The sequence below is a fragment of the Trachemys scripta genome, chromosome 14 (genome assembly GCF_013100865.1).
Source record: "Trachemys scripta elegans isolate TJP31775 chromosome 14, CAS_Tse_1.0, whole genome shotgun sequence".
Lineage (NCBI taxonomy): Eukaryota > Metazoa > Chordata > Testudines > Emydidae > Trachemys > Trachemys scripta.
The window spans coordinates 38,572,635-38,597,024 of NC_048311.1; the positions used below are offsets into that span (position 1 = coordinate 38,572,635).

At 49.0% G+C, this 24,390-nt stretch overlaps 2 protein-coding genes and 1 long non-coding RNA gene across 6 annotated transcripts in view; 2 read left to right on the plus strand and 1 right to left on the minus strand.

Moving 5' to 3' along the window:
• Window positions 1–7: 7 nt before the first annotated feature.
• LOC117887022 lies at window positions 8–5,066 on the plus strand. Its single transcript, XR_004648102.1, has 2 exons — window positions 8–393; window positions 3,376–5,066. It is a non-coding gene; the product is annotated as an uncharacterized LOC117887022 (long non-coding RNA).
• Window positions 5,067–7,058: 1,992 nt separating this feature from the next.
• The window catches only part of LOC117887098 (zinc finger protein 248-like), a 236,550-nt gene continuing 219,218 nt past the window's right edge, over window positions 7,059–24,390 (plus strand). Inside the window, exon 1 of the mRNA XM_034789340.1 lies at window positions 7,059–7,167. The gene's annotated coding sequence lies outside the window, so the exon portion shown is untranslated. The remainder of the gene's footprint in view (window positions 7,168–24,390) is intronic.
• On the minus strand, window positions 8,890–20,032 carry LOC117886938 (butyrophilin subfamily 1 member A1-like). Of its 4 annotated transcripts, XM_034789103.1 has the most exons (8): window positions 19,582–20,032; window positions 17,201–17,482; window positions 15,578–15,682; window positions 14,920–14,940; window positions 12,924–12,944; window positions 12,467–12,487; window positions 11,707–11,739; window positions 8,890–10,108 (listed from the first exon to the last, which is right to left on the minus strand). In XM_034789103.1, the coding sequence occupies exons 1-8, from the start codon at window positions 20,015–20,017 to the stop codon at window positions 9,588–9,590; spliced, it is 1,440 nt and encodes a 479-aa protein (XP_034644994.1). In that variant the 5' UTR covers window positions 20,018–20,032; the 3' UTR covers window positions 8,890–9,587. The 4 variants fall into 4 exon arrangements, with proteins under 4 accessions (XP_034644994.1, XP_034644996.1, XP_034644995.1 ...); XM_034789105.1 differs by lacking the exon at window positions 14,920–14,940; XM_034789104.1 differs by lacking the exon at window positions 12,924–12,944.

Sequence of the window (24,390 nt, forward strand, 5' to 3'; positions counted from 1 at the left end):
AGCCGTCTTCTAGACTCCCGTGCCTCCTTGGGGTAATTGGGCAGCTCCAGGGGGAAACGAGCCCATTTGGCTAACAAATGGCGACCACGAAGGGACTTCTCTCCCTGTAGAGGGCACTGACCGACGGCCGAGGGCGATTCCGAGGAGTGGCCACCTCGAGCGGTTGGTTTGCTCGGGCCTCGGATCGTCACAATCGGCCGGGGCGGCTGTGTCCTCTCTAAAGAGAACTCTGAAGGACACGGAAGCAAGACGGCTTCAGAAGAAGGGGAAGTCTGACTGCCGGACGTGGCCACTTCGGGCGGTAAGTGCGTTTACCTCCTGGGTTTGAGGAATAACGCCCCCGAGGTGTGGGTTGGACAGTGGAAATCCCCTAGGCAGCCTGTATACGGGAAGGTATGTTAACATCATTGTAGCTTTGTAAATGTCTTATTGTTGTGTTTTTGGTTAAAGGGTAAGCAAATAACGGCCAATGAGTAACGTAACTAACTCCACAAGTCCATGGGCCGTTTTTAACAATTATTGGGACTTGGAGCAACCTCAGGGATTACTCTTGTTTCTAGGAAGGGTAATCTTGTTTCTCCTCTTAATGGTGTGTTGGAAACCGAGATTGTAACTGATTAAAGGATCTGTGTGAAAGATGAATGAGTGCCGCTGACAGGTCTGAGGCTTAAGCTGACTTCAGCCGCCCCAAGACTCCTGCGAGGGGAAACCCGATGACCAGGATATCTTGATTGCAAGGGGGGTCAGCTGAACCTTGTGGCCCAGCGGATATCTGAGTTAAAACTAGATCCCTAAAAACCCCTTGATACCTTTGTCTTGAACGAATCCCTGGGTAGAACATAATGGGGTCCGGACAAAGCTCCTTCTCCAGTACGCCCCTGGGGTGTATGCTGGATAACTGGAAGGCGTTTAGACGCCAGGCTGATTACGGAACTGTATTATGTAAAGACAATCTTGTAAGATTTTGTACTCTTGAGTGGACAACCTTCGGGGTGGAATGGCCCGAAGGGGGGACACTCAAGCCAGAAATTGTACAAGCAGTACATAGCATTGTGACCCGGGATGGGCATTGGGACCAATATCCCTATATAGATATATGGCAGGACCTCGTAGCCAATCCTCCCCCATGGTTACAGAAATGTAAAATACAAACTATTAAAACCTTAATGGCCCGTGCCCCTGTTAGGAAACCCTGTTTCCCTGTTAAGAAATCTTGTCTGCGGGCTGTGATTCCCTCTGCCACTGATCCTATGCCCCCTCCCCCTTTGTATCCTGGCCTCCCCGTTCTGGCATCCTCAATTGAAATCCCCACCCCCTCCTCTGAGGATAATGCCTCAACTGAAAGGGGTGAGCCAAGCGACCAGGACTTTTCCAAACGGGAGCCCCTTCCGATCTCTCTGAGCTCCCCGGTGTCTAACCACACCAGGAGCAAGGGTGGCCCGGTACTCCAAGGGCCCCTGCAACAGAATTATTTGTGTCCACTGCGGGAAACTGTAGCCCCTGAGGGCAATCTCACTATGGTATATGTTCCCTTTACCACTAGTGATCTATATAATTGGAAGCAACAGAATCCCCCGTTCTCGGAAGAAAGGGGCCTGCATTTTAGCCATGACCCTAAGGGAAGGATATGAAGAAAGGGGGGACAAAGTTAAGGGACGGCCAGGGCCACCGGGGCCCCCGCCTGGGTAGAAATCAGTGCGCTATCTGTAGGGAAGAGGGGCACTGGAAGAATGAATGTCCCCGGTGACAGGCCATGGGAAAGGAACGTAAAGATAAAACCCCGTCCCTTCCCATCCTCTACAACAGTACAGGACGTTCAGGGGAGGGATCTTCCCCATAGGGAAGCCGAGGGACCCAGCGGCCCCTCCTGGCGGCACAAGCTGCCAGTCTGGATCCCACAGTAAAAATTAATGTGGAGGGCCGCCCAATTGAAGCCCTTATTGATACTGGGGCCACTCTTAGTTTGTTCCCCCTTAGTAAGGCTCCCCGAGGTAGAGCTCGGGAATGTGCCATGGTACAGGGGATAGAGGGACAAACTACAGCTTTGGAAAAAACTTTGCCTCTCCTAGTAAAGGTAGGGGACCGCCAAATTTCCCACCAATTTGTTTGCAGCCCCTCTTGCCCCATCGCGCTGCTCGGACGAGATATTCTTACTAAACTACAGGCAGAAATCTCGTTTGATAAAGGGACTATGGAAGTTAGAATCCCTAAGCAGCAGGCCTCAAATTACCAGATGGCCCTGATAAGTGCTAGGAATCACCTCCCGGAATGCCGGGAGAGGAATGAAGAAAGCCAGCTGTCAGGGGTTAACCTTGAGGTTTGGGCAGAGGAGGGAGGCGTCGCTCGAGCCCGGAATGCTTCACCAGTGCATATTTCCCTTAAGGAAGGAAGCAGCCCGGTCCGAATTCGACAATACCCTCTTAAGCTGACTACTAGAATTGGGTTAAAACCTCTGATTCAAAAGTTTCTGCAGTGTGGGTGGATCAGGGAAGGCACGTCCCCATATAACACTCCGATAATGGGAGTGCCTAAGCCTAATGGGCAGTATCGGTTGGTCCAGGACCTGAGACAGGTTAACAAGTTAATAGAGGCTCCCTATCCAGTCGTCCCAAATCCCCATACTATTTTGGGCCAAGTTCCCAAAGAGCACAATTGGTTCTCTGTAGTAGACCTAAAAGATGCCTTCTTTTCCATCCCCCTTGATTTGGAATCTCAGAAACTGTTTGCCTTCGAGTGGGAGGACCCAGATACTCACTATAAGGCTCAATACCTCTGGACCGTGGTCCCACAGGGACTTGCCTGTGCACCCGAGATTTTTGGCAGCCAGTTAAGAAGGGACCTTGCCCCATTCCTGGCTAGACACCCCTCATGTAACATAGTCCAGTATTGCGATGATTTGCTCTTAAGTACTGAAACAGAGGCAGCCTGTAAAGAGCAAACTATAGAGCTCCTGAATTACCTTGGGGCACAGGGGTATAAGGTCTCAAAGGGAAAAGCCCAACTGGTTAAGCAGCAGGTCACTTTCTTGGGTATCATTTGTGTCAGGGAAGTCGTAGTCTAGGTAAAGAAAGAATCCAGGTGATACTCAATAGCCCTCAACCCCGGCACCCCCGAGAATTAAGGGCTTTTCTGGGATTGACTGGCTTTTGTCGGCTCTGGATCCCTGACTACGGGGGAAGAGCCAAACCACTGTATGAATCCTTAACTAAAGAAGGTCTGCTCCATTGGACGTGGGAGATGGGAAAAGCATTTCGAGAGCTAAAAGAAGCCTTGGTTCAGCCTCCCGCTCTAGCCCTCCCAGACCTCCGGAGGCTGAACAACGCAGATATAATACTATGGAAACAGGTTTCCGGGTTGCAATCTGTCTTGTTGCAGCTTCATCGATACGCGGCGCCATTCCAGGCTCTCCCCTTGGACCAGACCGTGCATCCGTTCCGGATCGGTGACCAGGTCCTTGTCAAGAAGTGGAAACGCGACCCCCTTACACCACGGTGGGACGGCCCGCACACTGTCTCGCTCATCAGCCAAACTGCGGTCAAAGTTCTCAGGAGCGACAAATGGACACACCATACACGGGTAAAGCGGTTTCTGAGCCCTAGCCCGGAGACTGAACTAGCAGAAGAGGACACCGGCCCTCTGCCCACCCCGGCTCCGGACGCCCGGGGTGGCACAGGTGAAGACTCTACCTGGGAGTACCAGTACTTGGACGGACTAAAGGGACTGTTTAGAAAGAGATAATGAAATTGCTGCTAATATCTTTGTTTATATGCTTCCACCACTATTATGGTTGGGAGAATAGGTTTTTATAGCTAGGGGAGACAATAGCGAGTTCCTTCAATCTTAGTAGCTGCTGGGTTTGTGGAGGTCCAGGGGATTGGAATGAATGGCCTTGGGTAGCCCAGCCAGTGCCAGCTAAATGGTGGATTAGTAATTTAAGTATAGTCCACAAAGGAACAGAAGTTTGGGATGAGGATAGTATCCCTTGGCGACTCTATTCCTCTGAGATGGGGATCCTTTGTCTCAACCGAACAAAACCAGAAGGGGTGTATGTGGGCAAAAGCCAATGTGACTGGACTCAATGACTAGGATTTGACTGCTATGATCACCCTAGTTGCCATACGTATGACTGTTCTAAATATCAAGGACGGTGGAACCATACCCACGTAAAACTCACTAATCATAGCTGGGTACAATGTTCCTACCAACAGCATACTGGCGAAGGCTGTAAGGCAGTTGGACAAGATGGGTTCTTTGATGCCCTCTTTCTAAGTTGCCAGCGAGATAATACCAACAGTAAGGATCACGTGGTACGCTGGTATCAGTGGGCATGGCAACATTCTAATGGAACTCGGGTAACCCATTTTAATCATTTTTGGTCTACTACCAATAGCCCTAAATTTGGTTGTAATTGCGCTTGGAAGGAAGGGGCTGGGGCATGGAAATGTGAATACTGCAATCCTGATGGTACATCTATTGTACTAGGGGGGCCCTTGGAAATGGGTAACTCGTTGTATTACGAAGAACCGGGCCCCAAGGACTATCCCGAAACCTGGGATGGCCCCTTCGCGAATGGACAATGGGCCCTAAAAGGCCATTACTGGATATGTGGGCAACTCGCATATCGGAGATTGCCTCCAAATTGGTCAGGAATATGTTATGTTGGGTACATTAGGCCCTTGTTCTTTCTACTACCACAAATTCAGGGAAATAAATTAGGAATTAAGGTATATGACGACTTGATTAGGGAAAGGCGGTCCGTTGATTCCGCATTAACAGCTGGAAGCTCCCAAAAGTGGGGAGCTCAAGAGTGGCCCCCTGAAAGAATTATACAGCATTATGGTCCAGCCACATGGAATCCTAATGAGTGGATCTCAGGGGCCAGGGAGCCCATTTACAACTTGAATCGGATAATTAGGCTGCAAGCCATCTTAGAAATAATAACTAATCAGACGGCTGCAGCTCTCGATCTTTTGGCCGATCAGTCCACTCAGATGAGGAATGTGCTCTACCAGCACCATCTAGTTCTTGATTATTTGCTGGCAGAGGAAGGGGGAATCTGTGCAAAATTAAATTAATCTAATTGCTGTTTACAAATAGATGATAATGGAAAGGCGGTAAAACAGCTAACAAAAGAAATGAGGAAGCTGGCCCACGTCCCGGTCCAAGCATGGGGTGGGTGGAATACGGACTGGTTCCTGTCCTGGTTACCGCAACTGGGATGGCTCCGAGAAGGCCTTCTTCTCTTTATACTCTTTATTACAACCCTATTAACCCTAGCTTGCTTTGCTCCCTGTGTAGTTGCATTAGTCCGACGAATGGCTAATGAAATTGTACACCAACGCATGATGGCACTATATCAACCGGTTAAAGTTGAGGATTGGGGGCCATAGGGCTCTCAAAATGCTTTTAAGGGGGGAGAACCTTGTTAGAACAAAGGCCAAATACTCGCCTATTATTTCAGCTGTTCCCCATGGCCATAAACTCCCTTTCCCATATATGAACATATAGCAAGACAATCAATCAAAGAGGCTCAACAAATGTATCCTATTTACGGCCCCAACAGATGTATTCTATATACCCCTAAAAGGGAATTTAAAAATTCCCTAGGTCAGCAGAATGTATGCACGTTAAGTCATTTGTTACTGGGTATAAAAAGGCTTGCTCTACGCTTGTAAGGTGTGCTCCTCCCTCTGGCATGAGTCGAGGGGGACACCCGCTCAGCTGACTGATCAATAAAGAACTTGAAGCCGTCTTCTAGACTCCCGTGCCTCCTTGGGGTAATTGGGCAGCTCCAGGGGGAAACGAGCCCATTTGGCTAACACAACCCCTCTACGTAGTAAGGTGCCGCCTCTCACCTTGTACATGTTGGTTCGATCAAAACAACTCTATCCATCATATTCCCCTTTTGGCCCTGTCATTGGAATGGGTCGGCCTGTTCCTTGTTATGTGTGGAATGTACAAGTACTGGAGTGTTCTGCTATCTGGTGTTCAGTACTTTTTAGGTGTGTCTCTTTTTGCAGCATCAGCCCTTTCCTTGGCAGCTTCTGTGAGCAGGGCCTGCCTCTGGCTCACAGCTTAACTTTGCTTTATGTTAGCAAAGTCTTGACCATTACTTTAGTTCAGGCCTCAGGCCTCGTATTGGGCCTCTGATAAGGGTTTATATCTCAGGGCCTCCTTTTACTACACAGGGCACGTGGTCCACCTGCATTCGCAGCTGCAGCCGGAGTCAGTGGGTGCTGTGGGTGTCCAGCCCCTTGGAGAACCAGCCCCTTAGCACTTAGGTCAGGACCCAAATTTGGACCCTAAATCAAAAGAGATTCTTGACATTTGGACCCAGCCCATCATTGTGCTCTGGCTCCTGTGCTGGCTAGCACGGCTGTTTGTGCCTCCTCCCCAGCAGCTGCAGGCACAGGGAGTGCTCCTGAGAGGGGCGGGAGGGAGTGGGGTTGGGGCATGGACAGGCTGGAGGAGGAAGGGATGGAAAGGGATAGAAGGATTTGGCCAGGGTGAAGCTGCATCTCTTATACGCGGCACCCTGGCAAAGCCTCTTAGGACCATTAGAAGAGGGATGCAGCTCTGGCTGGAGCTCAGAACGTGCGTAGCTGCTGCTAAAGTCTGCATTGGCCCTTACAGCCACTGAATAGGGGCCTATTGAACCAGCCCTCTCCCTGCCTCAGTTTCCCCGTCTATACAATGCTTGTGTGTCTCTTCGCATTACAGTCTATGGAAGACGAGGGCCCCATGGGCTGAGCTCTGAGCAGCCGCAAAAATTTGTTTGTGAGAACCCCTGGGCTAGGTGTCGTGATGGGAGCCTGTGAGTGGAGGAGGAGCCGGACACAGAGATGCTGCAGCGCGATGGGTTGATCGCTAGGACCCAGGAGCAGCTGGGAGGCGGCTCTGGGGGGAGCGATCGCTGGGCTCAGGCCCGGCAGCAGGAAGTGACTCGCAGCCGCTGCGGGGACTCTGGCTCCAGGCTCCTGGCGAGATCCCCGAGCCCCGGCGGCTGGTGCTGGGAGCCCGGAGCCCGGGCTGCAGCCGGGAGAGGGGAATCTCCAGCAGGGCCCTTCCCGCTGCTCCCCAGGAGCCTCTCCCAGGGCAGAGCCCCCAGCCCGGCCAGGCCCCTTCCCGGCCCGGCCCCTGCCCCGGGGGGCCCCGCTCGGAGGGAAGGTGAGAGAGATCCGCCCCCCCCGTCACCCCCGGGCTGCAGGGGGAGGTTTGGCCCCAGGCTGCTCCCAGCGGAGCTGGCTGCGATTCCCGCCCTGGGCCCGGGAAAGCTGCCGCCAGCTCCTGGTGTGTGCGGGGCGGGGGGAGCCCGGGACAGAGACACGTGGGGAGCAGAGGGGGGTGAGAGCCGGGGCACAGACCCTGCCAGGCAGGGCCGGCGGGGGGAACCCAGGAATAATGAGGGGCAGAGGGGATAAAAGTTCCTGAAGATGGGCTGAGCCAGCTACAGTGGTGAAAAAAATGCGGGGGGGGGCTTTTCCTCCCCCCTTCCCAGGATCTCAGCTCCCATTTCCCAGGGCCGTGTCCTTAAAGGGCCAGTGCATCACAGAGCCTGGACAGGGCCCCTCTCCTGTATAAGATGTTACTGAGCTGCTAAAGGAGACTTGATCCAATGAAATATTTACCGACACCTCCACAAAGCTCTCACTGTCACACCTGCTTCGAGTGTTTAAAGAATGCGGGTCTCAGTTCCTGTGTCTGTGTCTGTGTAAAGCCGCCCAGCGCTTCATCAGTGTGTCCCAGCCACTGTCCCTGTTCCCCCGAGTTTCACTCCTCTTGGAATCCAGTCTGGGCAGTTTCACTCCTGTACATTAGTTCCTTCTGAAAATATTCTTTTTATTACTCTGAGCTCTTCATCCTAAACTTCATTAGCGTTGTGCGGAGGGACGTCAATCTGCCATGGAATTCATATTTGTAATGGCAAATCATCATGGGAAATATGAATAGTTGCGAGTAGCTACAGCAATCACATCTCTCGGTGACACTGTAACAGTTCCTGTTTCTATTGTTCTCACTTGATACCTCGTAGGTGAAATCTAAATACAGGACACACAACCAGTGGGAGGTCTGTGCCCTGGTTTATAACTGTTTGCCTGAGGTTGGTACTCACGTTGATGAGCTGCTGTACACAGCTTGATGACAGGTTTCAGAGTAGCAGCCGTGTTAGTCTGTATCTGCAAAAAGAACAGGAGTACTTGTGGCACCTTAGAGACTAACAAATTTATTAGAGCATAAGCTTTCGTGGACTACAGCCCACAGCTTTGCAGAGTTGCAGACGATGATTTTTTAGTTGCCTATAAATTAAGCCCTGTGATGCTCAGCATTGCAACACCAAGTTATGGATTGCCCCCTGTGCAGCCAGTCTCCTCTCCGCAGAGCACAGCTGAGCAATTCCTGATTGACACGGGTGTGCACAGGACAGAGACAGAGACAGAGCACAGCCTGGAGAGTGACACATCCCAGTAAAACCCAAACTCTCCTCCTAGGCAGGGCTGGCTCCAGGCACCCGGCACCCAAGCACATGCTTGGGGCGGCACCTAGTAAGGGGCGGCGGGGGGAGGGGCGGCGCGGGCGCGGCGCTCGGGGGGGGGGAGGTGTTCTGGCGGCGCTCGGCGGGGGGGCGGGCTCCAGCAGCGCGGCGCTCGGTGGGGGGGCCGGCCGGGGCGCGGCGGTCGGGGGGGGGGTTCCGGCGGCGCGGCGGTCGGCGGGAGGGGCGGTGCTTTTTTTTGCTGCTTGGGGCAGCAAAAAAGTTAGAGCCGGCCCTGCTCCTAGGGGTGCAATATTTTCTGTGGAGGCTGGGGGGACACAACCAAGTCACAAAGGAAATCCCAGGACTCTGCCCCCAGCACCTGCAGCTGGGACAGTAAAGTGGAACAAACACGAACAATTGTTTGTAATGTTTTATTTACAGTAAGTAACTAGAGGTGCTAAGTAAACAGAGCCGAGAAGGAGCCTTAATAACCACAGCACTGCAAGGAGATTCCCCAGCTACTGAGAACAGTTTTCTTAATGGCATTAAAATAGCACCAATGGCCAGGAAATAATATAGAGAATTAATGAGATACAGTCTCACTTTCAGTAACATGGTTTTTCCATCAATCTGCACCTCTTACCCATCCCCCATCCTGTGTGTGTGTTTGACCATTACAGTGTTACCAGTTGTCCTGAAGTGACTTAGGGCCCTGTAGCAGGAGCTCTGGCTGGGAGACCCTAGTGAGATCTAATCCCACAGATCTGTACAAAACGCTCCCAGCTGTTGCTTATCCCCAACCCCCCAAACTCTGATTGATTCATTCTGTGTCCCTGCCACCCCCACGTCTGCCTGTCCCCAGCCCGGCTGTTAGTTCTGCCCCCTGCCCAGCCCCCATCTCTGCCCCTCAGGGTCCCTCTGCTCCTCCTGCAGCCCAAGGGGTTCTTCCCCCTCCCCCTCCCATCCCTGGGGCTGAAGGGAAGGGGAGGGGCTTCCACAGGTGATAGAGATGAGGAGCCAGGGGCTGGGTAGACAGGAGTCCTCCAAGGTCATAGAGACTGAAGTGTGAGAGGCTAGAGAGGCTGATTTCTGGTTCCTCCCTCTGCTGCGTGTCTCAGGGACACAGGCTGAGCCGGGATCCCCCCACCACCCGGAGCCAGGGCCGGATTCTCTCCCCAGGGACGGAGCCCGGCGGGAAAGTGAAGATTGGGGCCTCGTCACCAGCATCGATAAATGTCACCTGCCCCCGGTCACAGTCCAGACAAACCCGGATCCTGCTGGGGACCCGGCTCAGGGGCAGGGGGGTCGCAGGGGAGGTGAGAGCCTGGAACTGACCCACCAACCGCTGCACAGCCCAGATCCCCTCCTCAGGGCTGAGGCTGATCCCTCCCTTCCTCCCCACAGACTCTCTGGCCACCCCCACAGCCCAGGATAGCCCATCCCCCACCTCCACCTCCACCTCCCAGCAATGTCTCCCCGAGGTGAATCCCTCACAGCCCAGCACACAGGCCCAAGAGTCAAATCTCTCAGGGTTGTTGGGCAGATCCTGCCATGTGTCTCCCCATCTCACAGTTTTCCGATCCTCAGACAGGACGAGTTGGGGATAAGCCGTGTCTGGATCCAGAGTCACCGTCGCTGGGGAGAGAATCAGAGCGTGAGGGGCAGAGCTCGGCCCTGGGGGAGGGTTTGATGGTGAAAGTGACAGAATCTGCCCCAACTGGGGAGTGACTCAGAGAATCTCCTTCCTCCAGGATTTACCCATCAGCTCTGAGATCTCAGCACAGAGCTGAGGAGAGTCGCTCCCCTGGCAGCTATGGGTCAGTGACAGGGTGAAAGTATCAGGTGGGCCAGGCCTGGGACTCACAATCTTTCCCCTCCTGTCCCCACCTCTCCCCGGGGAGGGGACTAGAGACTCCGGGAGCCCCAGCAGATGGTAAAAAACTCAGTGAACATTGACAGAGCTTCCCCCCACCCCACCTTAAATCTCACTGTGGCCCAGCTGCCCCATGCTGGACTTTGCTATGGGGCCTCCCCACCACACCCGGCCTGCTCTGAAATGTCACAGATTGGACAGCAACAGGCCAAATGGTACCAGGATTGAACCTGCCCAGAATGTCACTGCTGAGCAGCAGTCGCAGCACAAAGTACATTATCCTGGGGCAGGGACTGAGGGGCTAAACAAAGGAAGTGGGTTCATGATGGAAGCTACGAGTGTGAGAGGAGCCAGGACAGATTAAGGTTTTGTGGGGCCATGGGCCACAGCAAGTGAGGGCCCCTCCCCACCCCTTCTGCCTGCAGACCTCCCCCCTCCCCACACTCCTGCTGGGGAATTACCCCGCACCCTGATGCCATTCCATGGCTGGAGTTCTGGGCGGATGGGGAAGTGGGGCAAGCCCCCGAGCCCTGACCCCACTCTCTGGCTGGAGCACTGGGCAGGCAGAGCGGGTTGGGGCACAGAGATGCCCATTTTTCCGGAGCCCCTGGGCACAGGCCCCATTGTCCCAGTGGCAGGTCCGCCACGAGGGAGGAGGTACAGAATAGGTGGCTGGTGGAAAGAGGGAGAGGGTCATGCTAGTGATGGGGAGACTAAAGTGACGTCCCGTTTACCAGAGACAAGACTGCTGGGGTCATGGTGGATGGAGAGAGGAGAAAACAGACAAGTTCACAGTGCTGATCACAGGAGCTTCCCAGATATGTATAATGGAGCCAGGGGAGCCACTGTCTGTGATCAAGGCTCTGTCCCTCTTCTTGAGACTGGAGCAAGGGTCTCACACAGACACCGTCCCTGATCACCCTGTCAGTGTGGGGTGACTGCAGAGCTCCTGGCTTTCTTCACAGGAGAAACGATGAAGGAAGAAACAAAGGGACGCTGGAGATCGGACATCAGCCCAGGGAGATAGAACAAACTCCCCCTGGAGAAGTGGCTGTGGAGGTGTATGTCCCACTGGTTCTGTGCATTGGGTGGCAGCTGCTATCACACATCTCTGCAGGGTGCAGTGCATATGCGGGCCGTGAAGAGGCAGGAAGAGTAGATGCAATATGCTATAGATTCATTATGGTGTGGTAGGACATAGGCACAAACCCTACCTCACCTTGTGATGTGCCGTGAAATGAAGGGTGCTGGGAAGGTCTGCCCTGAACTATCTCCTCTACTCCCACATACAAAGAAAAAGAGGCACATTGCCTCATCGGAACAAATATTTGGACATTGATAAAATATAATCTTTAATTACCTTCTTCTATAGGTGCCACGGATCTTCTCCACCCTAAAACCAGCCATATAATTAGAGAGGAGAGCAGATCTGAACTAGTATTGCATGATTCAATATTGTACAAACTAATACACTGAGGGAAAAAGAAAGTTATAAGTTCATCACAACCTCCACTGGACTGCATGAGTGTTTCTCTCCCAGGGTGGATCTTCACTGGAGAGTTATCTCAGGATCTTATCTGGCTGTTGCCCCAACCTGTTTAATGCGCAAGCACAAAAACTCTGACTCAAGTTTGGTGGTGCTTTGCACCCAGGTTAGCTGGCAAGACTTTGGGTATAGGCTATAGCCCAGGTACCACTTTTATTCAGGTTGGTTACATGCCCACTTTGCAGTGTGGAGGGAAGATAATCATGTCAGGTGCTGATAGTCCACCAGTGCCTTCGCACAATTCCTTCTGGGCCATATTTTTTTGGCCACTACCTACTCTACTACTGTATTGCTTATCAATTTTTCAAATTAGCTTTTAGTGTGAAATTCATCCACTTTAGTCTTTCCCCACATTTTATAAAGTTACATTAACAAACAAACCCTCAAAGAATGATGATGATGATAATAATAGTAATAAAAAAGCAAACAAACAAACTACAAATGTTACCTATTGCAACAATTTTAAAAATTAAATTTAAAAGCAAACAACCCCACCACAATTAAACAAACAGCCACATGAGACTCCAAACTGGTACAAAAAGTTTCTTTTCAGAGGAAGAATAATGATACTTACTTATCTCGTTATCTCGTTTCTCTGAAATTGAAAGAGAAATAAATGGTATTTTTTAGGCATTTCCCTTTTCTTATGTTTTATTTCTCTTGATCATCAATATGACAGAAAAGGCTGAGAGAAATCAACATCTTCAGGACATCAGACAAGAGGATCCAGTGGTCCCTTCTGATCTTAAACTCTGTGACTCTATTGCGTATCAGTTTTTCAAATTAGCTTTTGGTATGAAATCTCTCCACTTTAGTGGTTCCCCACATTTGATACAATTACACTAACCCTTCCACAAAAGAATAATAAAAAAAAGGAAGTAAACAAAAAAAGAGGTTTAATATTACAACAAAATTGTAGAAGTTAAATTTTACAGCGAACTCCACAATATTTAAACAAACTGCCACATGAAGATCCAATTACAAAAAAAAAAAAAAAAAATCCTTTTCAGAGGATGGAGAATGACACTTACCAATTTCTATATCTCGTTTGCCTAAAAATTCAAACAGACACAAAATGTTTGTTAGGTGTTTTGCTTTTCTTAAGTTTTATTTTTCTTTATCATCACTATGCCAGTTACGAAAGATTACATCTATTCTTCAGGAAATCAGACAAGACCAGTGGGGCCCAAACTTTTCCCATCACTCCCCTCTTGAGGAATCTGTCTGTGCCCCCCCCCCCCATTACTGCCCAGTTGGCTCAGCAGTGGCTCTTGGGCTGAAGGCAGAGCTGGGTGCAGAACTGGGGATGGGGGAGGAGCTGGGGCTAGAGGCAGAGCTGGCCTGGGGGAGGAGAGGGAATTTGGTAGGAACTGGCCTGGGAGCGGAGCAAGGGGAGGACTGGAACTGGCAGGAGCCACAGCTTGATGGGGAGTTAGGGGGCGGAGCGCAGCTGCAGATGGGATTGGATCTGGGCTGGGGGCAGAGCGGGGCTGGGTGGGGCTCCCTCCCCTCTCCCCATAGGGGCTGGCAGGGACCCTGCCTTGCACCTGCTCAGGGCCGGATTAAGAAAGGGGCTTTAGTGGCTGCAGCCCAGGGCCCTAGGCATGCGGGGGCCCCGCAAAAAGATCTCCAGACCACCAAAAGTGCAGATATTTTTGCGGGGCTCCCTTAACCTGGGGCCGTGGGCTGCAGCCACTAAAGTCCCTGCATTCTAGCCCAGCCTGGCACTGGCGGGGAGGTGGATCTGCGCGCTGGCAGGCCATTCTCCACTCGCACGCTGGGCTGGAGCTGCGAGTGCCGGGAAGCTCAGTCCGCGTGCTTCCTTCAGTTGCAGGCGCCGCCCCCACAGCTTGCATTGGCCAGGAATCACAGCCAATGGGAGCTGTGGGGGGCGGTGCCTGTATGCGAGCACAGGACAGCGCACGGAGCCACCTGCCCCCCCTCCCTGGGGCCTGCGCCACCAAAAGGGAGCTGTCCCAGGTAAGCGCCCCAAACCACAGCCCCCTGTCCCAGCCCTGAGCCCCCTCCTGCACCCTAACTCCCTCTGAGAACCTGCACCCCCAACCTCCTGCCCTGAGCCCCCTCCCACACCCTAACTCCCTCCCAGACCCCAGACCTCCTGTCCTGAGCCCCCTCCCATGATCTTCCAAGGGAGAGGTTGTCACAGGAGGGGGCAGCAACCAGGAGGAAGGCTGCTGGAACTCAGGGGAGCTGATTCTTGCAACAGAGCCACTTGGAGGAAGACAACTTACTTAGGGTATTCTGTGGGGCTGGGGAGGGGAAGCTACAACCTTTGATGGAAAAATTCCAAACCCTAATGGGCTGCCCTGTCCCTTCCACAAAGAAGCAGGCACCAACAGGCACCAGGTCCCCACCCCTGCTAATCTCCTGGGGTGCCCTGAGCCCCTCCCCGCCATCAGCTGACGGGGCGGGGGGGGGGGGAAGTCAGCTGTGTGCAGTCCTGTCCGACAGCCGGCTCTTACCAGAGAGCCGCACTGGCCCACATCGGCCCACTTTCACTTCTGTCTCCATTGATATGGGGACTAAGGCCCAGACAGCTAAGCAACACCCATATTTATGTCGCCTAGCCTGCCCAGAGAGCAAACAGTCCTTTCCCCCCATTGGGCAACAATGCCCATATAGCAGAAACTGAGGTACACACAGGTTTCATAAAAATATTGCAGAAAATTCCCACTTCATCACACCTTCCTGAACAAGCCAGACCTCTGTAGATTCTTTTGAAAGACTCTGAGACTGAGGGCTTATCTGTGCTGAAAACTTACATCCCTCAGACATGTAGCTATGTAAATCCAACCCCCTATTTGGAAGGAATTTTAAGGGGAATGGGTCTCTGGAAACATCCAAACAGGCCCTAAAATGGTCCAACCTATTACACACACATCAACCCTCCTCAACCCGACAAACACAGAGAAGTAAAAATAAATCAGAGAAAACAACAAATCTATATACAGTTGTGTGACTGTGGTCAACAATTGTATTTGTGGAAAAAGGGACATTGAAACTTACCAACTTCTTCAGTAAGTTTCTCTGAAAAGTACAGAAATAAATATAAATTATTCTCATTGCCTTGCTTCATGAAACAGAGTTAAAAGGCTACATCCTATAGGTACAAAACTCATTAGGAGCATGGAGGGAAAAGTCCAATTTATTTGGAAATTGGGCTGGTATTTTTTATGGATGAAGTTCAGCAGGGCATGGACAGCTGTGTCTGAGTTATATGATCATGGGTATGCTTTTTACTGATTTATGACAGGCCTATCACTGTAATGTCGAGGTGCATTACACTTTATTAGCAAAAAAACAAAAAAGAGAGAGAGAGCGAGAGAGATGAGGTGAAATATGAGAGGCTAGGCTTTGCAGAACCTTCTCTCAAGTGGGACCAGAGACAGAAAGCAATAGCTGCCTGAGAACTGGGAAGAGAGGGAGATGGAGGACCAAGCAGAACAGAGATGTATCTGCTATGATCCGATTCCGTTCTATTGTCTCAGACTCTCCTCTGCACCTCTGCCCCCACCCTCTATCAATACATTCACATCCATTCTTCTTTATTTAAGACCAGGTCAGCAGATCACACATTCTTTTCATGTTAAATCCCTAAATTGCCCTTATTTATTTATTAGAAAAAAAACTTTATTTACAGTATATTTCTCCCTCTGATATTTACCTTTCATTTTAAACAGATAAACAGTGAGGCCAATGAAACCAAACAAAACCACCAGGATCACACTCAGAGCCACCATCCAGGGATTTACCCTCGGGAAAAAGGAATCTGAAAAACAAAACACCCAGGGCTTGCCTTAGTTTGGAAGTGGTGACTAAAAGCAGATTTTTTTTCATACAAATACATAAATAGTGCCCAGCAGGAATTGCGTGAGCTAAGAGAGAAAGAATGGCCATGTCTACACTACTCAAAAGACCAGAAACTGTTTTTAAATACGGCTCCAATCAACACAGCTTTACCACTGATTTATCCTTGAAAACACAGCCCTGATTTGATTCATTGCTATTCAGAGGGCCACAGAGATCAGAGGCAAATTCTCTGCTCATAAAACCCCATTGACTCTAACAGGGTTATACCAGAAAAGAATTTGGCCCTTAGCAGTAAGCAATATTCAGAAACTGCCAGTTTAATTAGCATATTTTTGAATAATCCAGTTACCCCCTAATATTGGGAAAAACCATAATCACAATTTGTCTGCACACTTGTGCAGCAAATTAACTAATTTCCATTTGCTGTTCTTGTGTTCACAGTGATTTGGTCATCTAAACAGGATGGAATTTTCAAATGTGCCTAATGTCTTTTCCGCACATGGTATGTGCTCTGATTTAGTGAACCTGGGGCAACCCTCTTATGGGATCATTCTTCAATTGGTTCAAGAGTTGACAACGTAGGAGTGTTGCACCAATTTAAATAAATTGATGAACAAAACCTTAAACCATAAATCAGCTTCTTAGTGCTCTATCTCCATTTAGCTGAAGTCGATGAGGAATTGATTGAAGCTAAATCTATTTAGGGCACTCTGAAACTTATACAAGAAATGTTCACATAAAAGCAGGTGTCATCCATTAACTAGTTAATCAGTACATCCTTTGTGTGTAGACAAGGGGTAAAATGATCCTTTTGTGGATCCGGACGAAAGTAAATTAAGGAGCGCAAGTCCCATTGAATGTCAGTAAAAACAACATCACATGACTTAGGTGCCATTTCACAAAAGTAATGAAGTTGGTGAAGTGAACAGATCACTAGAGCCCTGTGTGGATACAAAATTGGTATCCGCATCCAATCTGCAATCCCCCAAAATGAGGATATCTGTGGATATAAAGCAGATGTCTGTGGGTTTACAGGGCTCTCCAGATCACAGTCAAGCCAGAGTACAAAATTTACCGCATTCAAAAAAATCATTAAGGTGAATTTAAGGTTACAGGAACCTGCTGCATCAGTGGATTGAGTGAAAGTTCCCTCTCAAAAAGGTTGGAGTGTGTGTGTGTGTGTGTGTGTGTGTGTGTGTGTGTGTGTGTGTGTGTGTGTGTGTGTGTGTGTGCAACAGAATATGAGGAAAGTCGAATTTAAAATTAAATTTACATGAAATTCAAAATGTTGATAGTCTGAATACTCACAATTAAGGGAATAAAATTGCTTAAAATGTAATCCTGTAAAGACACTATCTTCTGTGTTTGTGCATGGATTATGAAATATCCACCACAGATGTTTCAGTTCTTTTCTTCCTATGTTTTGTTTCGTTTCTAGTGGTGGTGAGTTCAGTGTGGGATTTGGATGGTAACTGACCTGCTATATAAACTGCTGATTCCTTTTCTTGATTGAGAACGGTGTTCCTGAGGCAACAAGACAAGTTTTGGTTTGAATGTTCTTTTACAATGAGAGCAGTTTCTGTTTCAAACAGACCATTATCCCCTTGGGATGTTGTTTCAGAGAGTGATGGTAAATGTTGCCCATTGAGATCTTTCCACAGCACTTCAGGTTCTGGGTACCAACCAGCTGATTGACAAACCACCCGAATCCCTCCATCTTGGTGACCATCCACAGAGATAAGAGGAGCAGAGCCCAGACCTAAGGGGAAATACATAAAGGTGTCAATTCCATATGTTAATAAAGCAGAAGGGACAGTTTGTGGATCCCTTACTCACACTAGACAGCACTAATTCATGCGGGTAGTCAGTAGAAGGGATAAATGAATACTGGAATGTCTGAAATCCCAATACTCATGGACACACACAAATTTGAACAAATATTTAAAATAGTTTCACTGAGTCAGTGGGAGATATTGTCATCTCAACACAGGCGCAACTGAGTGCTGACACCTTTGGAGATACAATGTAGATAACTGAATAGGATCTGAACTTTAGAAAATCTGATCATTAGGGAATTGGATAGATATATTTATTTTTAAAAAATTTAATTGGTTCATGGTGAAAGTGTTAAAGCAGTAGGGGGAAAATGCTCAGTCTTGTCTAAGAGTGATAAATGCATAATTTCCCCTCCCCACTAGGACACTCTGCACTCCATATCCACCATAGTAATATGATTATGGTATGATTATTATAAATTATGTTGCATCTTGTACAACATGTGTCAAGTAAGGTGTCAATGTAAAAGTTATGATCGGCTGAATGATTATCGTATTTGTATGCATGTATCATTTTTGTATCTGGAGTTATTAATATTGACTATGCATCTGTATTTCAAATGTGCTTGTTCTGGGTAACACACACAACTAGCCTTTCAGGTACACCAGTGAAGAAGCTAGACAGTGCTAATGGCCCATCAGCGAAAACAATGGGCCATGGAAAAGTCTTGTCCTCACTGGGGGACACTTCAGACAGCCTATGGATAATGGCTGCCATGACTCATCAAGCATTCAGGGGCATGTGACTAGACCCATGATACTGAATTCCATTTTGATACCTGTATTTTCCCACAAACTGGGCTGGGAACTTGGCTTGGAACAAAGGGGTTCCCACCGTATAAAAGAAACTGTAAAAGGGGGAAGTGACATCACCAATGGGCCTCACTTGCCCCACAACTCAACACTTGGATATACCTCTGGAAGAGCACAGACTTTGAACTGGGGAAGTGATGGTCCCAAGTCAGAAAGATGGAAAACCTGCCTGTGTATGAAACTTCTATAAACTGCTTGTACTATCTAACAGGGTGAGACACTTTTTGATTCAAATCCTTTGTGGTATATTAAGCTTAGATTGGGTTTTTGTTTATTTGCTTAATAATCAAATTTGATCTCTTTGCTATCACTTATAATCACTTAAAATCTATCTTTCTGTAGTTAATAAATCTATTTTCTATATTTTTTACCTAAAATAGTGTGGTTTGAGTGAAGTCTCAGCTCAGTTAACAAAGGTTTTTGTGTATATTCCTCTCCAAATCGAGGGAGGGGCGAAGAGGGTAATTGTAATAATCTTTACTGGTCAGGCTTTTGACCAGGGCAGGATGGTACAGCTCCAGGGTCCTAGGTTTGGGAGCTGGGGGGCGTTTTGGCTGAAGCCTCGCTATTGTTGGTTCATGAGTGCCTGGCCAGATGCATTCATGTGCAAAGATGGGTGTGATCCCTGCCTGTGGATGTTGGTGTGAGTGCAAGTGTGGAGGGCTTTGCAGCTTGTCACAACATCACAGTGCAAGAGGGAACCCAGACTGGGTTCAGAGGGATCAGCTGTACACAAGTTCCAAATGGTACCCCAGGGGAAGCCATAACACCCACCACCACCATCATACAGTCTCAATAAATAAGAACACTGCATTTGATTTTAACTACACCCATGAGTAACAACCAACAGTGAACCAATGAGAAAGCCATAAAAGTCTGTCAGTCCCACCTTAGCCACACATCCTAGAAATGACTGCAGAGCAACTGGAAGGCCATATTTGTCCAGAAGTCTTTCCCTTCTTACCTAAAGACTGCTTCGGGGTCAGTCAAGATTGGGCAAGTGCGTGCCTTGGCCATCCTAAAAATGTTTTTAATAACATGTTGGGAAAGTTTCCAGCATATTTTCCTGGTATGAAAGTGGCTGTTTGCTGAAAGTTAGATACACTGTGTTATTGTGAAATATTTCACAAGCAGAGAGTCACAGTTGTTGTAATAGGAAAGAATAAAGCCTGCAGACCACACACAGCTAAAACTGTTACAAGCTACTGACCTGCTACCCGCAGTTCCAATACAGTTTCTCCATAAATAGTATCATCTTGAACAAAACAGAGGTATAGTCCTTCATCAGCACGTCTGATATTGATAATTCTCAAGGGAACATTTCCATCTGTGAGTCCGGCTTTCAAAAGCTCTGTCCTTCCCTGATACTCTGGCATCTGCCCTTCATATTGATCCGTCCCATCACGATACAGGTGCACAAAGGATTCAAACTGAGATCGGAACCATCTCACCTCCATGTTTGCAGCGCTCATGCTCGGGGACAGGTGACAGGGTAACACAATTTCCTGACCCAGGATGGCAGTGACAGGGTCATCGGGTCCAAACACTGTGAACTTAGCTGGAAAATGCACCAGGACAACAACAATGAAAAGCAGCTCAGAGGAGAGTGGGAATTTGATATGAAGGACACAGCCAACAGGTTCCATTTTTATAAATTTTCCAAAAAGTTCAGCCAGAGACATACACCCGGCATGGAACATTTCAGCCTGAATGTTTGAGAGCAGCGCTCATGGGCAGCAGGACGGGGGCTATGTTATAAGAACACTCGGCCTCAGTGTATGGCACAGACACACAGCACTGAGCTGGGGTGTGACGCTGATAACAGGCAAACTTGGCACATGACCCAGACACAGATCATGGGACAGAGAGTGGGGAGTTAAGAATTGGTAGGTTCAGTGCATGACAGAGGCACACAGTGCATACATGGGGTGGGAAGCTGAAGACAGGTGTGTTCAGTCCATGTCACAGTCACAGAGCAGAGAAACTGAGGCAGAGAAATGGTAATGGAGATTTTTGGTGTATAGAATATCAGGGTTGGAAGGGACCTCAGGAGGTCATCTAGTCCAACCCCCAGGACCAATCCCCAAACAGATTTTTGCCCCAGATCCCTAAATGGCCCCCTCAAGGATTGAACTCCCAACTCTGGGTTTAGCAGGCCAATGCTCAAACCACTGAGCTATCCCTCCCCCCTAAATGGATTAGCAGTCCATCTCCTTAACCACTCGGCCACCTCATCTGGGCTGTCAGGTAAGGAACAAGCTTACTATTTAACAGCCCATGTTTCTGAGTGTTCTCAAATTGACACGCTTACTGACATTGCCATGAAATTTGTTGGGCCTCAGCAGGAATAAGGGTAGGGTTGATGGGCCATATTTGGTGTTCTTTCGTCGAGGTGTTCCTAAGACATGGCCACATTGCTAGAGCTAATTTTTGGACAAGTATGGTTTAATACTTCACATGTTCAAGAGACCAAATAACCAAACTTAGTGAACATTATTGCCAAAAGACAAAACAGTGCACTACATAAAGGAGACATATAAATCCTCCTCCCAGGAAGCAATTCTTATCTTGCAGCATACTTACCTTACACAGAAGGTGTGCTAGAAAAGTACACCCCAAACCCCCTTATACCACGGCTGTTTACAAGTGAAAAAGCACTTTAATCATCACATAAGATCCAACCCACCAGTTTCTTAACTTGTTCTGTACCTTCGTTAACCCATTTTTGGATACCACATTCCAAACCAGGTGGGTGTAGAGCAGTGGTCCCCAACCTTTTCTGGGTGGCGGGCGCCGGATGATGAGCCACTAAGGACCGTGGCTGGTGGACAAGCATCTGCCAAAATGCCACCGAGAAGCGGCAACGTCAAGAGGCATTGCCGCCAAAATGCCGCCGAGAAGCAGCGTCATAAGAGGCATCACCACCGAAATGCCATCGAAAATCTTGACGTTGCCGCTTTTCGGCAGCATTTCAGCAGATGCTTGTCCGCCAGCCAATACGCGGGCACACATAGATGCCCTGGCAGGCGCCATGGCACCCACGGGCACCACGTTGGGGACCCCTGGTGTAGAGGTACATCCCAACCAGTGCTAGGACACACCTTTCACGGCTTTGATAGGCTTCCCGTTTTCTATTGTGAACACTAACTTCAGATTTGTAAAGTGTTGTGGGATATTAGATATTGGTGAACGGAATTGTGGGAAGAGCATAATACAGTCAGTTAACTTCTCAACACACACTCTCTCTCTCTCTAATGTATATTATAGGACTACAGTACACATAATCGTGAAAGTCAACAAATGGCTACGCAAGTGATGTTGGAGAGAAGGCTTTGGATTCTTCGACCATGGGATGGTGTTCCAAGAAGGAGGAGTGCTAGGCAGAGACGGGCTCCACCTAACGAAGAGAGGGAAGAGCATCTTCACCAGCAGGCTGGCTAACCTAGTGAGGAGGGCTTTAAACTAGGTTTACTGGGGGAAGGAGACCAAAGCCCTGAGGTAAATCCTGGGAGGAAGCACAAGCAGGAGAGCGCAAGAGGGGAGGACTCCTGTCTCATACTGAGAAAGAGGGACGATCGATGAGTTATCTTAAGTACCTATACACAAATGCAAGAAGCCTGGGAAACAAGCAGGGAGAACTGGAAGTCCTGGCACAGTCAGGGAACTGTGATGCGATTGGAATAACAGAGACTTGGTGGGATAACTCACATGACTGGAGTACTGTCATGGACGGATATAAACTGTTCAGGAAGGACAGGCAGGGCAGAAAAGGTGGGGGAGTTGCGTTGTATGTAAGAGAGGAGTATGACTGCTCAGATCTCCAGTATGAAACTGCAGAAAAACCTGAGAGTCTCTGGATAAAGTTGAGAAGTGTGAGCAACAAGGGTGATGTCGTGGTCAGAGTCTGCTATAGACCACCAGACCGGGGGATGAGGTGGACGAGGCTTTCTTCTGGCAACTAGCAGAAGTTGCTAGATTGCAGGCCCTGGTTCTCATGGGAGACTTTAATCACCCTGATATCTGCTGGGAGAGCAATACAGCGGTGCACAGAAAATCCAGGAAGTTTTTGGAAAGTGTAGGGGACAATTTCCTGATGCAAGTGCTGGAGGAACCAACTAGGGGCAGAGCTTTTCTTGACCTGCTGCTCACAAACAGGGAAGAATTAGTAGGGGAAGCAAAAGTGGATGGAAACCTGGAAGGCAGTGACCATGAGATGGTTGAGTTCAGGATCCTGACACAAGGAAGAAAGGAGAGCAGCAGAATACGGACCCTGGACTTCAGAAAAGCAGACTTTGACTCCCTCAGGGAACAGATGGGCAGGATCCCCTGGGAGAATAACATGAAGGGCAAAGGGGTCCAGGAGAGCTGGCTGTATTTTAAAGAATCCTTATTGCGGTTGCAGGAACAAACCATCCCGATGTGTAGAAAGAATAGTAAATATGGCAGGCGACCAGCTTGGCTAAACAGTGAAATCCTTGCTGATCTTAAACGCAAAAATGCAGCTTACAAGAAGTGGAAGATTGGACAAATGACCAGGAGGAGTATAAAAATATTGCTCAGGCATGCAGGAGTGAAATCAGGAAAGCCAAATCACACTTGGAGTTGCAGCTAGCAAGAGATGTTAAGAGTAACAAGAAGGGTTTCTTCAGGTATGTTAGCAACAAGAAGAAAGTCAAGGAAAGTGTGGGCCCCTTACTGAATGAGGGAGGCAACCTAGTGACCGAGGATGTGGAAAAAGCTAATGTACTCGATTTTTTTGCCTTTGTCTTCACGAACAAGGTCAGCTCCCAGACTGCTGCACTGGGCAGCACAGTATGGGGAGAAGGTGACCAGCCCTCTGTGGAGAAAAAGTGGTTCGGGACTATTTAGAAAAACTGGATGTGCACAGGTCCATAGGGCTGGATGCGCTGCATCCGAGGGTGCTAAAGGAGTTGGCGGATGAGATTGCAGAGCCATTAGCCATTATTTTTGAAAACTCATGGCGATTTGGGGGAGGTCCCAGATGACTGGAAAAAGGCTAATGTAGTGCCCATCTTTAAAAAAGGGAAGAAGGAGGATCCGGAGAACTACAGGCCAGTCAGCCTCGCCTCAGTCCCTGGAAAAATCATGGAGCAGATCTTCAAGGAATCAATTACGAAACACTTAGAGGAGAGGAAAGTGACCAGGAACAGTCAGCATGGATTCACCAAGGGGAAGTCATGCCTGACTAACCTAATTGCCTTCTATGATGAGATAACTGGCTCTGTGGATGAGGGGAAAACAGTGGATGTGGGGTTATTCCTTGACTTTAGCAAAGCTTTTGATACGGTCTCCCACAGTATTCTTGCCGCCAAGTTAAAGAAGTATGGGCTGGATGAATAGACTGTAAGGTGGATAGAAAGCTGGCTACATCGTTGGGCTTAACGGGTAGTGATCAATGGCTCCATGTCTAGTTGGCAGCCGGTTACAAGCGGAGTGCCCCAAGGGTCGGTCCTGGGGCCGGTTTTGTTTAATATCTTTATTAATGATCTGGAGGATGGTGTGGACTGCACTCTCAGCAAGTTTGCAGATGACACTAAACTGGGAGGCGTGGTAGATACACTAGAGGGTAGGGATCGGATACAGAGGGACCTAGACAAATTAGAGGATTGGGCCAAAAAAAACCTGATGAGGTTCAACAAGGACAAGTGCAGAGTCCTGCACTTAGGACGGAAGAATCCCATGCACTGCTACAGACTAGGGACCGAATGGCTAGGTAGCAGTTCTGCAGAAAAGGACCTAGGGGTCACAGTGGATGAGAAGCTGGATATGAGTCAACAGTGTGCTCTTGTTGCCAAGAAGGCTAACGGCATTTTGGGCTGTATAAGTAGGGGCATTGCCAGCAGATCGAGGAACGTGATCGTTCCCCTTTATTCGACATTGGTGAGGCCTCATCTGGAATACTGTGTCCAGTTTTGGGCCCCACACTACAAGAAGGATGTGGAAGAATTGATTAACAAAAATGATTAGGGGTCTGGAGCACATGACTTATGAGGAGAGG

Bases quoted from the DNA above. Each gene is read 5' to 3' on its own strand.
- LOC117886938 (XM_034789103.1), bottom strand. From the start codon at position 20,017: ATGGAACCTGTTGGCTGTGTCCTTCATATCAAATTCCCACTCTCCTCT. The intron at 12,488-12,923 runs GTAAGTGTCATT...TTTCAATTTCAG, and splicing joins CAAACGAGATATAGAAATTG to AGAAACGAGATAACGAGATA. The intron at 11,740-12,466 runs GTAAGTATCATT...GGCTGGTTTTAG, and splicing joins GAAACGAGATAACGAGATAA to GGTGGAGAAGATCCGTGGCA.